Raw genomic sequence first — 14,713 nt, 5'->3', positions numbered from 1 at the left:
TAGATACGTGTAATGATCAACCACAGTGATATAGTCCCCGCCAATGATCAGTTTCCTATCCTGTTTTATTTTACAGACAGCCTCAACTCAGCCTCTGGTCACAGCGAGCTGTTGTGATGACTGGGAAATCCACCCGCCGCTGCCCTACCGAAGCGATGTCATGACAACTGTGGAGCATTTAACCCAACGAGGAAACAAAGAAAACCCTTTTACAAGAACGGGAGAGCCAGAGAGAAATTGTCTGACAGACATCATAAAGCATCAGTCACCTGCTTCTGTCGAAACACTCTTTATAAAGTCACGTCCCTCCCTCTTCACCCTGACTGTGTTTCTGTCTTTGCTTTCCTCTCACATGAAAACTCTTTTTGTGGCTACAGTATTTTAACAGTATTTGCTACTTTAGAACGCCCAAGGATCATTGTCTTTTGTGTCGGTGGACGCTGAGTCGCGTGTTGGAGCATTGTGACTTTGCTAGACAGAAAAAACAAGTCTTTGTTAGAATGTCATTCATTTCTGACTGCTGATACAGTTGATTGCCTTGGTTGACACTTGAAAATGAGTTGCTTCTTATCAGATGAAACTTGATGATTTATATCTAGTTTTGCTTTCAGGAACTGAAAGGTAATATATTTTATAGAAGAAAATAAATATTATGTATGAGCACCCTCACTGTATGAATAAAACACTTATGGAAAACAACTATGACTCTTGCTGTGGCTGTTATTGTTAGCTAATGTTAACTCAACCATATGAGAAGCCGCCTAGGCCAAAAAGTAATACCTCACTTGCACATACATACTGTATATACCAGTACTAAACACTTGCACATACATATATACTTTATCTGCATATAGATATATACTGGTACTAAACATTTGCACATATATACTTCACTTGCGCATACATACATACTTCACTTGCGCATACATACTGTATATACTTCACTTGCGCATACATATATACTTCACTTGCATGCAAAACGTGTGAGTATGTATGTATGTGTGCATAAGTATGTATGGATATATGTGCATGGGGTTGATGGTTGGGGTGCATAAACACAGGTTGGGGTTCAAGTCTGGTCTGAAGCCATAGGTCAATTTATTGATTACTTAACTTACTTATTTTGACCCAAACCATGATCTTTTCCTAAAACTAACCAAGTATTTTTGCTTGGATTTACAACTTTAACCACGTGTAATGTTAAGTTGAAGTTGCTACAACAAGGTGACAAACCAGCAGTCAATAACAAGTCAGCCTAATGTAAAAATGAGGTTCCTAATGGGCTTCAAACACCAGTCCCCTGAGTGATAGTCCTGTGTTTGACCCATTCATCCACCATGACGAGCTACCTGATTCTCTACAAACAGCCAGGGGCTGGGGACTGGGTGCAAATAACTGTGAGAGACACACTGGATGTCAACTTCATCCCAGCACTTTACATCTGGCAATTCTGTATTGATCACAGAACAAGTTATGAACAAGCAAAGAGACAACTTCACCAGAGCCGCATTATTGACTGCCATAATGCATTTTGCCTGTTTCTTATCGTATCTGTTCAGTTAGCTGAAACATATCACAATAAATGTATTGTTTCAGTTTAAATATACTTATAGCAGCTATAATCAATATTTTTATTTTAACAATGGATCACATGGCTGCTTGTAGTGATGAACCCACACATAATTCAGCTCTATGGAGCTGAAAAAAGCCATAAAAATCCACCGTATGCTACCCAGCACCAGACAAAGTTAGCAACTAGTGAACATACAGTACAGTAGTGGAGCATTTAGCAGCTAAACAGCCAGGTATTTCCCTCACGAGTTGGTGGAAAACAGCTAAAAGGAGAGTAAATAATAGACTAATATTCATTACGTGGGAAGAAACACAACTTTATATGAATGCTAATGTTGCTGCATGTCAGCTGGATGTGTAAATAGACAACAAGTTCGCCAAATCAGCAAGGTGATAATATGTCAATGTAGTGTTTTTCAGCTTGTTTCTGCTGCCCCCAAGTGGCCAAAGAGGGCAAATGCGTCTTTGTGTGTTTATAATTATTAATAATTAATGTCTAATTAGTTCACTATCTCAAAAACTTAAATAAATGAAGGTTAGCAGGTATCAACTGTAAGCTGTAAACACATCCAGCTGACTGGTTTGATTCCATGATTACAGGTGGATGCTAAATTTACCTGACTTGCACCATGCCATGCACCTCTGCGGTTGACATGGCAACCACATATATTCAGAACTCAAAGAATGTGAGAAACAGCAGGGGGCGACTGATCCCTACATATGAAACACACACACACACACACACACACACACACACAAATGATTTCAGTAGAGCAGCAGTCTCACAGGTTGTCGTTAGCAACCGTGCCGTGACCTTTTTTTCTGAAGATGCTGTAATGAGTCAGACACGAGTTTCTGCCAGAGTGAGGAAATCTTTGCAGTTTGTTGAAATGTGGATAAAGATGCTGTTTTTTTTAAACCAAGTCATTTTTTAACGAGCAAACAGCCTCTGGGGAAATGCTAAGCAGTTTTTTTTTTTTCAGATGACTGAGACGAATTGCTGTGTTCACCTAATATTACACTTGTATATTCTGCACTGTTGTAAGAACAGTTTCCCCCAGATGTTACAGCTGCTTGGATGAGGGAGGTGCTGTGTGTGAACATTAATTAATCTATTTATTCATTCAGCCGTCATATCCTTGTTAATTAATCCTAATCTCTGCCGTTTTCCCTAATAAAAGATGATTTAATATCTTAGCCCAGTGTGTGAGCTACAATTGAGTCTCTCCGGAAGCAATTTAACATCTCAAATTTTGATTTATGGTGAGATTACAGGCAGTGCATTGGCAGTCCCCGCAGTGAAATATAACTTTAGTGTTGGCTTGAACTTTCATACCCACTCCACCTTGAATGTGGACTCCACAGTGGTGAGTCCTCTCATGTAAGGATCATTCCCCAAAATGAATGTGCCCACAGTTGATGAATATTGTCTAAAAAGCAGCTGCAGAAAGTGCCGCTTCGACACTTTAAATACACAGATTTTGTTCGATTTCTAGATTTATTTTTTATTTTTTTACACTTTCCAAGCAAGAGTTGTTTTGCTAAACATATGGGCTTTTATTTTTCTCAATTAAGCTTTACATTAAACTGTGATATTCATTCCGATCAGAGAGCCTTATTGCAACTATAGTGTTTGTTTGCTGCTCAGCAATTAAGGATTAAGTGCCTTGCCCGATGGCACCTCATCAAATGCTCTTGAAGGAGGACAGATCTTCATTATTTTAAACTAAAAGCACAATTTTCCTTTCCCTATCAACGCTAACCAAAAAGTGTGGTTTATAGGTTATGGGTATCATTATAGGTTCTGAAATCTGAAGTTAAATATTTTACAGTGAATTTCCTTATGGCTGTTATTTGGCCACGGTACACCGTATTCTTTACAGCTGATGTGAAGACACATCACATCGCATAGGAGGCACTCGAACACATCCTACTCTTCTCATCATTCTTCTGCAGTTACCAAGCAACATGATCACATGAAGGCCGAGGGAAGAGAGGAGCCAGAGAGAGAACATGTGTGGGTAGAGGAGAAAGACGTGAGAAAATGAAAGGATGCAGGCAGTCCACAGCAATGTGCATGATTGTGCTCACACAATACCTCCCAAAATCCAAATCCTCTCCTCTTCCTTCCGGCCTGAAGGAGGATCCACCGTGTGTGAGAAAAAAAGGCCTCAATGACTTGTGAGTCCAGGCTCAGTTCTTGTAGCTAAAACAGAATAAAAACAGTTTCCTTCTACATACAGCAAATCTACTAAACTTGCCTGTTATAAGTATTTAATCCTGAATGAGGCTGTTAAACATCTTGCTCCGTGCTGTCGGAGCATGAACAAGCTGTGAAAGTGTTTTTGCATGTGGCTCCTCCCAGCAGGCCTGCTGGATCATATTTGTGCCACAGCAGTTCCATGGGAAATGACTCACGAAAGCAGACAATGATAAGATGCAGTGAAATTTGATGTAATTACAACCGTGTCGTGACGACTTGTGAGTGAGCTGTTCAGCCAGGTCGTCATGGGAACCGTCTCCCTAATGACTGACAGGGACTGCTGCCTTTGGAGTCACCTTATGGCCCGGTGGCCTGTTTGTTAGACAGAGCGGCTCAAATCAGTCACCAGGACCAGAACCAGGACCTGCACAGCGGCTGGCTACGGCTAATCACCATCATGTAATTATATAATGTACTTTGTGTTTAAAGTCAGAAGGAAGTGTACCATCCTGCATTTAAAAAAATGGGCTGTTTTGATTGTGAATACATTCATAGGAATTTTATGATTCTGTTGTTTATTATGAATTTCTGATTCTTCTTTTTTTATTATTATTACTTTTGGGGCATTTTCGGCCTTTATTTTTAACAGGACAGCTGAAGACATGAAAGGGGAGAGAGAGGGGGGAATGACATGCAGCAAAGGGCCGCGGTTCCGAGTCGAACCCGGGCCCGCTGCGTCGAGGAGTAAACCTCCGTATATGGGTGCCCGCTCTACCAACTGAGCTACCCGGGCGCCCAAATTTCTGATTATTCTGATTATTGGTTGGATTTTTATTTCTATGGTGTTTCTTAGTGTGTGTATATAGGGCATTAGGGTCCGTTTCAGTCGTATCATTGATGGTACTAGTTTTTTATTGTAGGATTGGTTGTAGTTTTATTTGTGATGGTACTTGTTGCTCAGATTTTATTAGGGATTGATGACGCTTTTTATAGATGTGTGCATTTATTTATCTCAATTTTATCGCACTAGCACTTTATGATGGAAAAACTGGCACCTTAATTATAGATTTTAGGACCTTTACTTTAAATGATATGATTTATGTATTCCATGTGTTTATTATTCAGTGCTCCACCTAATGTGGATTTCCTTCTGTTGCCTTTTGTGTGTCTGATTGTCTTACACGTATGCCTTGCTGCACCACAAATTCTCGGCTGGTGACATCAATAAAGTTGAAGTTGAAGTTAAAGGTTTTTCATTTTTGTTGCTACAAAAAAAGTGTGCCATCACAGCAGAAGTCAGAGAAATGTGTAGATAAAGACCAACGGCAGCATTAACAACACCAACAAAATCAAACTACTGGATTTTATGTAAAATGTGAACTAGAAAATAAATCATCCAAAGTCTTATTTTTCCAAGAATCAACTAATCAAATGTGCAAATTCAAGTAAATACAATAAAAATGTAGGAGATAGAAATAATAGATAATAACATATATATTATCTGCTTAATATATATATATATATATATATATATATATATATATATATATATATATACAGTTTTGATTACGGGGGGGCCCCATCCACCCTGTAAATTACACCTATGATGAGAACATTCTATGTTTATTTATGTTGGATACTAAGTGTTTGTTCTTCCAGTAAAAAAAAATCCAGTAAGAGAAGATGATGGAGGAGAGAAAAACCAGAGTAGCTCTAAGTGAGGGAAGAAGGAGGGGGTGGGGGGGACGAGGAATGAAATCACAGATATAGCGTCATCTCTCAGTCTGGGAGAGGAGCCAAAGTATCGACCACCCTAATCCGTTCATCCCTCTCTTCCTCACGCACCTCTCTGTCTGCTGCCCCCCCGATTTCCATCTCTGTTCATCTGTGTTTTTTCAAGATTAAAGTAGTCTAATACTTCATGTTTGGTTGTGTCAGTATTGATGTTAGGTTGGACATTTTAAGCCGCCTGTCTAGCTTTAGAGCCCTCCAGCAACATTATAGTTGTTGTACTTGAATTAATACAAAAAGTCGGTTGCGGGTGATGATGATTTATGAGCAACATTTTGTCATTTATGAAGGCAAATAAGTTAATTTATTCATGGATACATACCAAACATGCTGTGAGTGAAACGTTATCACTTTCATACAGTGAAACAGCTTGCATCAACTAGGGATGTAACGATGCATCGTGAATCGGTTAAAAATGGATATAAATGTGTAAAGATTACAAGCGGTTGAGATTTTTAAAAAAATAAATCGCGATACAATTTTGAAATGGCCCAGGGCATAATTTACTTTAGATTTCACTTGTTTGACTTCAGACGTCACTACATCTTCTTGGTTTATTCATTTGAAGAGATTTTCTATTCTATTTATTTATTTATTTATTCAGATAAAACACAATTTTAATTAGACTTTTGATAAGAGGACACATCTGTTGTTTCGCACAGTTTATATAAAAGAATATTTTTCTGTCATTAGTCTGCAGCTCATTCTGTTAAAAAAATCGTGAAAAAAAAGAACGTATCGTGAACTTAAAATTGTGAATCATATCGAATCATGACTTGCATGTATCGTTGCATCCCTAGTGTGATGGCCCTCCTGCTTATAGCAGGGCCTGCTGCGTTTTTTTTTTTTTTTTTGGGGGGGGGGGACCCCGGACGAGCCCCCAAAGAAGGAAGTAAAAAAAAGAAAGAAAAACAGAGCAGCACATCAACATAAGTAATAATGTAGTAATGACATGCATCATTTTCCCAACACATTATCACCTGTTTGATGGCAAACTTCTCCAAAGAATTAAACACCTAAATAGAGCTGAAGATCTTTGCCCGAACCCAACGGGACCCGAAAAGTCTTCATTTCTATCATTTTACACGGGCTCGGGCCGGGCTCGGGCCGGGCTCGGGCCGGGCTCGGGCTTGCGCTCCGGGTTGCGCGTTAATGAGCAGTCAGGTGATGTGTTTCGATTAGCGTGAAAATGGATGCTGAGGAGGTGAAACGGAGGCTGGCCTCTGGAGGACTTATTTTATTTCTTTGTTCCAACTTCCAAGTGGCCTATAGCCTACGTTAGTCATAAATAAATTATGTTAAAAAATGTATAAATGACTCATTCTTGACAAAAGGCAAAAGAGCTGTGTGCGTGCAACTTTTAAGGCCCGATTACAGCTCTACCCCTAAATGACCAGATTAACCTCCAGCAGCAGCAGCAGCAGCACTCATACACCTGCCACGGAATAAATAGAAGCAAGGGCGTTGCTTTGGGTTCAACATTGGGGGGTTGAGATCTCCACTTTTGAAAAAAAATTTGAGCATATCAAACACTTAATTTCCTGCATTCCGGTGCATTTTCTGCAACAATTTGTGCCTTACCTGCATCAAGTTATGGTGCAAATGTCTTTGTAAAGGAATTTATTATTAGATTAGATTTTTTTTTATTTTTTATTGCACAGGCCAGTTTTGACACCCCCCTCCCCCATATCCCCCCGTAAATTACGCCTATGAATGAATGGAAGTGTTATGATCATGATTAAGTGGTATCATTGATCTGAGGTGGGGTTAGACAGTTGAGGCTGGAGTGGGTGAGCACATAGCAGGGGTACTGACAGCTTATGTCTACATTACAGATGGCTTATGAACGCATGGGTATCTGTTAATCTGACACTAGTTTCAGGGAGAGAATCAGCGCTAATCCTGTGACTAGCCGATAAATCTACTCACAATGAGACCCGACGTGTGGACAGCATGAGTAAACACACTTAACGCACAAATACAAACAACAATGTCATGGTGTCAGATGGCCTGGAATGAAAATCAATAAAAGCAGCAAATACCTTAAAAGGCATGAAATGCCAAATCGTGTAATCTACACAAGCTCTAAATCAGACTTCAATGGGCAGTTTCAATCTTAACAGTTGAAGTGATGGATTAGATGCCTGTTACAAAAAACACTGAGATTAGAGGCAGCCGGGAGAAGGGGGAGCAAGAAAGTTAGATGATAAACAATATTCCCCGGGGCAGATTTTACCAAAGAGATGAAGAGAATGTAACAGCGTGGGTCTGAATGCGTCTGATCATAATGAAAACGTTGCAGCATGCGACAATCGTTTTCTATATCCAAATTCAATCAGAAGGGAAATAAATCATTGAGCTGTGAGGCATCCTGCTGATATTACAGTGATGTTTCAAGTCATAGTGGGTAGACAAAATAATGCAAACACGTCAGAAGACTTTAAAGGAATAGCTTGACATTTTGGGGAATGTGCTTATTCCCTTTGTTGCCGAGAGTTAGATGAGAAGATCGATACCACGTTTTGATCTTCTCATCTAACTTTCGAACCATACCTTTAACTTTGATATAACGTTATCAGAATAGCAAATGTTGTTTAATGTAATGATAGGTCGAATGCCAATCAGTCGCATTTGTTAGCTATGAAAGAGGCATACAACATGGAGCTGACTTTTTCCCTTTGATTTGTGAGTTTTCATGGAAACATATGCAGCGTACTGTACATATAGCATATGGTAGGTTGGTGAAAAGCCTTGTTTCACAGAAGTCATTTTGAAATATCACATTAGTAAAAGCACTGTATAAACTAGAAGAGCACTCAGAGAGCGCAGACCTCCGCCAAACCCAATAATCCAGTCTTCTATGATATGCAACTCTGCAACCACAATATATGTCTGGATATATTTCCAAAACTATTAGAACCAGCCATCAGGGCCACTATAACACTTATTGCATAATGCACATTTTGAGGGGGACGCTGTGTAAGCTTGTACTATTAATATAACGAGATAATCAATCACATCTCTCCATCTGAACGTTGCCACTGAGTCTCGTGTTTGGCATCTAAACAACGGAGATGGCCAAAATACACAGAGCTACCTAAAAAGCCATAGCCACTGGTTACTAATGCCCATGAAAAACAATTTGTGTGTCCGCTCTGTGATTCGGATCCGCTCCCAAATGTAATGGGTTCTTCCATGGCCCATGCTACACCCTTCCAGCAAGTTCCGTGAAAATCGTGCCAATAGTTTTTCCGTAATCCTGTTGACAGACAGACAAACAGACAAACCAAACCTAAAACGTTACCTCCTTAGCTGAATTCTATTTAAGCTGCTTCAATTTAAGGATCCTTATTGTTGTATTGTGCATGCTGACTCTGTCACACAGCTTGCTGGGACACTTGAACCATTGTTATAATATTACAGTGATAGTAACACCTATGCTGTTATACTTGATTAGTCAAAATGTCGGCTGTGAAAAAGGCCCATTGACATGCAAAACTAATATGACCCCTCTTTGTTTCTGTTCTTGCAATGGTGTTTTACACTGTTATCCCGAATTAGTTGACTTTACTTTACTGCCTTAAACCGTCAAGATTTTTTACACAAGGTGAAACATAACAGGTCAAGTTGTATTAAAGGAGAAATCTGGTGCAAAATGAACCTAGGGGTTAATAACACATGTACCGAGTCGACCGTTCTCTGGAATATGTTTTCATGCTAATCGAATGTGAACAGTTTTAGCGCAAACCGCTAATTAGCTTATAACACTCGTCAGGGCACTGGTAAAGTAAAAAGAAATCGCTATTTCTATACCACTAACAAGGCTCAAAATATCACCACACTTCCACAGTAGCATCATGAGGGTCCCTACTAGAGCCCTGCGCGGGACTGTTTTCTTCATCCCGCTCCCGCCCGCTCCCGGCGAATTTCTGACCATTACCGCCCGCACCCGCAACATGTGTGTTACACTCCCGCCCGCTCCCGCAATGTGTACGTCCACACCCGCCCGCACCCGCAAAACTCTGAGAATTTATGCCCGCACAATAATAGAGATGTATTGACGTTGTGTCTTCTCCCGTCCCGCATGAGAAAACATTTTATAGGTTAATAGGGAGAAGATGAAGGCAAAGAAGGCAGGTGCTTGCTGCTGTTAGACGGGGAGGAAGGAGCAGAAGGAGAGGGAGAGAGGGGGAGGAAGGGGCCGAGGATGAGGGAGAGAGGAGAGGGAGCGAGAGGGAGGAAGGAGCCGAGGATGAGGGAGCGAGCGGACGGTGGACGGAGTCTTGGCTCGGAGCTCCCCCGTTCTGGGAGGCTCAGACACGCTGGTGTCTGCTCATAGATGGCCTATACAGTATATACTCAGTCAGTATATATGTATATCTATGGTTTCTGCTGGCGTGGGGGGGTTCCAGGCTACATCCGAATCCCGCAGTGTTTTTTTTAGCCGCCCACTCCCGCCCGCAGCAAAGTTAAAACCACCCGCTCCCGCGAGATTTGCGTTGGGTCCCAGCGGGACCCAATCCCAATGCAGCCCTCTAGTCCCTACATGTACACCGAAGCATTGAGAACTTTGTAAGTGTACAGACAGTTTATTAAAAAGATAGTTTATAAAGACAGTACCGTTCATGTATACAGGCAGGCGCCATCTTGGGAAAACAGTCACGACCAGTCGAACGACGAACGCCATGCTTGAGCTATGTTACTGGTAACTGGTTGCACGGCGTTCGTCGTTCGACTGATCGTGACTGTTTTCCCAAGATGGTGCCCGCCTGTATACCGAACGGTACTGTCTTTATCATAGACATATATAAACTGGACCAACAGATCCCGTTGCTCTGGACGGAGACCAGTGAAGGATATTAGAAGCACTTTTCCGGTGATGGCTGAGCGTTACTGAGCAGCCTCCAGCTGAGAGAGACGACGTAGATGTGACGTGAGCAACCTGTCTGAAAGTTGGAAGTCTTCTGGTAGCTGTGCCAAGAGAAATCTCAATCATTCCCAATCTAGCAGAGACGGAGAGCATAGGTATATGTAAGGAGATATCATAGACACAGGCTAATTATTGATCACTAAAATGATAGTTAACATTAGTAATTAAACTTAAACAGCAAATGTAAGTCCAAACTGCCTGCGAGCTTCTCCTGTACTATACAGTAATTCCTCTACTATGTGAAAGTAAGTCGCGTGGTTATGACACAATCGTTAGCCTATTTTTACAAAAACGTCTGCTATGGAGCCATAACGTGAGGTACAAGGTAATGGAGCCTTTTATACATTGTCGTGTTTCTTTAGAAATAAACAATGGACAAATAGTCTTCAGATGTAAAGTTATTCGCTGTCAAAGTGGCACCAAAATGAATGGCAGTCAATGGAATGCTAACGGGAGGTGATGGCTTGGTAGCATCAAAATAGCGCCATAGGAGCTACACATTCCGGGGAGAGGCTTACCCTCTTGGTCTTTATAAACTAGGTTAATTTTGTGCCTGATTTCTCCTTTAACACAGAGCGGTAAGTTGATGCTGTAGACGAATCAAGTTGACATTAGTAGTCATTACTAAAAATCATTATTAACATAAATTATTTTTTTCTGGAGTCATGTTGTCTAAAATAAGCATGTTAAATTATGCCTGCTAAGAAACATTACAAATAGAAAATTACTTATCAATACTAAAGAAATAAGTTGTTAACATATATTTATATATATAATTTTCCTTTGTGACAGCATGACTTTAAGAAGAATGTATGAGTTACTTGTTCCACAAGTCTGAATGGAAAAAAATCAACATACAACATTGAAATATATATTGCAGTGCGTGGAAAGTGAATCTCAAATGTAAGAGTTACTGATTTCCACTCCGTTTAATTGACACTGAACATTGTTTCACTGCCCCAGACGTCATCAGTCCCCATCCAGGTCTCGTCATGGTACAACAATAAATGTAGATAAACATGAACACTAAATCAACCGTACAACCCTAAAACCCTGATAACATAAATGCACAACCAACATTAACAAAACATTATTAAAACACACTTTAACTAGGACAGAAACCGTTTTTTTTTCCAATGAGCCTTTGCATCGCTTCAGTGCAGAACAGTTCAAACATGATTTGTGCACTGCATACTTAAGCTGATTATTACAAACAACTAATGTGATTTAGTTATGAATATATAATAAGTAGTGACCACTAAAAAGTTTAATTACAACTAAATTTGGTTTTACAGTGCCTCAAAGTTCAAGGGTTGGTTCAACCAAATTATTCAAAATTTAAGTAGAACTACTTACTCTCTAATTGTCCTAAAAATGTTATTAAATGCAATGAAATGCAATGTCCAATGCTGTGAGCAGCTACAAACTAAATTTGATTGACCTCCATTGTATTGGAGTGGAGGCAGAAATCTCAAAGACATATATCTCAAAACCTGAAAAATAAAACTTTTGTTTGTGTGATTTGGATAAATTAAATGTCTTCAAGTGCGTGCATTGTTTTTTCTATCCCTTATTATAGTACTCAAACCTTTTCAGCACTTCCATTAATGTTTTGCCATCGCTCTGATCCAGGATTAGACAGGTTAGTCAAACCATTAAAAAAGGTGTTTGTCTTTGAGCTGCCTTGATATAACAGCCTCTGTGTGTGTGTGTGTGTGTGTGTGTGTGTGTGTGTGTGTGTGTGTGTGTGTGTGTGTGTTGTGTAGAGAGTGAAGGAGACAGATCCTTAGAGCGAGGGCGGGGGTGAGACGTGTAAGCCTGTTGCTTGTAGCAGAGTTAGCCGGGATTAGGACATGTATCTGTGGGATCAGGCTGAGGGTAGTGGGACCCTACAGGCTTCCACCTCACACCATCTGTCCAAACAGTCCAGGCCTGTCCTCAACTCTGTCGCTCTTTCATTCACATCTTCTTTTTATGTGTTATTTCTTGTCCTCTTGTTCTTTAAACCCTCACCTCTGCTTGTGGTACAGTCTGGTCCTGAGTTTGTCCGGTTCCATGACCCTACGTGGCCCTTCAAGCCTCTCAGAGGCTAAAAGCTAGAGGATATGAAACCGGGTTTACAAGGTGACGGAGAGCTGAGCTTTCCATTGAGGGGTGTTTGGGCAATGATGGTAGATGTGTAAGCTTAAAGGGTCAGAGTACCCAAATCACCAAGCAATAGTTTCACACATTATTATTTGGGGTTTTCAGATATGTGTCTTTGAGATTTCTGCTGCCACCCCAAAATAATGGAGATGGAATACATTTAGTTTATTGTGTTCAAAGTATTAAAAAAAAATAACATTTAAAAATCAAAATGTTGTGGCTATACGGGGGTTATGTTCTTTTTTTTTTTGGATGGGGACAGTAACTTCCTGGTGTCTCTGCTGGTTGTGTGTGACAACAGGACTCATAGGCCAGGGCTCTAGAGTGCGACCAAAATTTGTAAGGGTGCGACTAAGATTTTTCCTAGGTCGCACCGGTGCACCTAACGTCCTCGCATCCGCTGCCTCTCCACGAACGAAGCGATGTCGTTTATATCGATATGGTTTAATGTTGCGTTACATGACTCATTCCTTCTGTAAAGCCGTGCCTGTGTTTGGATCTCTCTCCACGCAGCCCCGCCCCCATTCACTCACACACGGCTTTGCTGCTGCTGACATTTGTCTACAGTTTTAATTGTTATTAACACAGCTATATATTGTTAAGTATGAGAGGGAAACCTGTGGTACCAGTGTTTCCGCTGGTAACTCTCTGTTATTGTGGCCGCCACGGCGAAAAACACATTAGAAGTTATTAAATGCAACTAACTTCAGTTGGTTGAGTAATAGCTTGTGAGACGGAGCCTGCTGGACCTGGGCGAGAGATGTGACCCATGGCCAGAATATCATAGTTCATAAAAATGCAGCGCAGTGACAATACAGACATTTCATAGCCTACACAAGACGTGTGTAACGCCGCTGACCCACCAAAGCACATTCGACCCATGCTGGACCCATTCATAATGAGTCAGCTGTCACTCTGTGAGTAGCATACGTTTCAGTCCATCGCACTCCCCCTCTCTCTCCCACATGAAAGGGGAGAGAGAGGGGGAATGACATGCAGGAAAGGGCCGCAGGTCGGAGTCGAACCTCTATATATACCAACTGAGCTATTCAGGCATCCTCTCTCTCTTTTAATCAGTCTGTTATTGTTGTTGAAAACAAGTGAAGGAGCTTTCTCAGAGATATATTTTTTTTAAATATATCCTCGGCTATTTATTTCAGATAACTTTCATTTACATGTGTTGCAGCTGTATATTTTTAAACTGGGAAGGAAACCCTTTCTTTGCATTTTATTTTAATCACAATCTGTTTTAATGAAAGAGTTTGTGAAAAGTGGCTTTGACTTAAAACTGAACATTTAGCCCACTTTGTAAAAAAATACAGAGCTATATATCGTGTATCGCCATTCAGCGTTAACGGTGATGCAAGGAAAAATTTGGGTGCACCTAAATTTTGTGCTGGTGCACCTAAATAAAAAAGTTAGGCGCACCAGTGCAACCAAGGCAAAAAGTTAGTCTGGAGCCCTGATAGGCCTATTTCCAAAATGTTGAACTAGTCCTTTAAAAGCCCATCAAAATGCACTGCCCAAAGACCCACAAGTGTTTTCATTATTTCCAGAAAATGAAAGTCTGTACATGAGCACAGGGCATTTATGTGACTAGTTGTAAAAATTAAATTAGCTGTTTTAATCTAACACACAGTAGTAGGAAAAATACAAGCTGCAATTAGAATAGAACCTCTACAGCATCTACTACTCACTACTACTATCTCTTCCCATTACGATAATCACAGTGTGGGATCCTTAAAAGGCTTATTACCTAAATATACCTCTGGAAATAAGGCTGCAGAAGAACAGTGAACAGTCTCGGGCTGTAAAATGGAGTCCCATCTGAATTTGAGGCGCACTGAGATGAATCTAAGTAGCTGTGGGACAAATGTGTGTATGGCTGCAGATGCAGGAGGGGTGGTGGTGTGTTTGGCATGAAGTATGAGGTAAGTTCCTCTGTGTCTCTCCCTCTCTTTGTCCCTCACCCTCATGGGAGGCCCTGTTGGTTTAGCTGCTAAGCCTTCCCCGGAAACACAAATGATGGACAGATAGAGAGGTTAAAACAGAGAAAGAGAGGAAGAGAAACT

General features: G+C 40.7%; 1 protein-coding gene across 2 annotated transcripts in view; it reads left to right on the top strand.

Moving 5' to 3' along the window:
• The window catches only part of LOC116058793 (capping protein, Arp2/3 and myosin-I linker protein 3-like), a 45,459-nt gene extending 44,974 nt beyond the window's left edge, over positions 1 to 485 (top strand). For both annotated transcript variants that reach the window (XM_031311681.2, XM_031311680.2), the window contains one exon: positions 77 to 485. In XM_031311681.2, the coding sequence (XP_031167541.1) occupies positions 77 to 117 (41 nt within the window). In that variant the 3' untranslated portion in view covers positions 118 to 485. The remainder of the gene's footprint in view (positions 1 to 76) is intronic.
• The last annotated feature ends 14,228 nt before the right edge of the window (positions 486 to 14,713 follow it).

The sequence above is a fragment of the Sander lucioperca genome, chromosome 11, assembly GCF_008315115.2.
Source record: "Sander lucioperca isolate FBNREF2018 chromosome 11, SLUC_FBN_1.2, whole genome shotgun sequence".
Taxonomy (NCBI): Eukaryota; Metazoa; Chordata; class Actinopteri; order Perciformes; family Percidae; genus Sander; species Sander lucioperca.
This window is presented reverse-complemented; position numbering and strand designations above follow the sequence as displayed.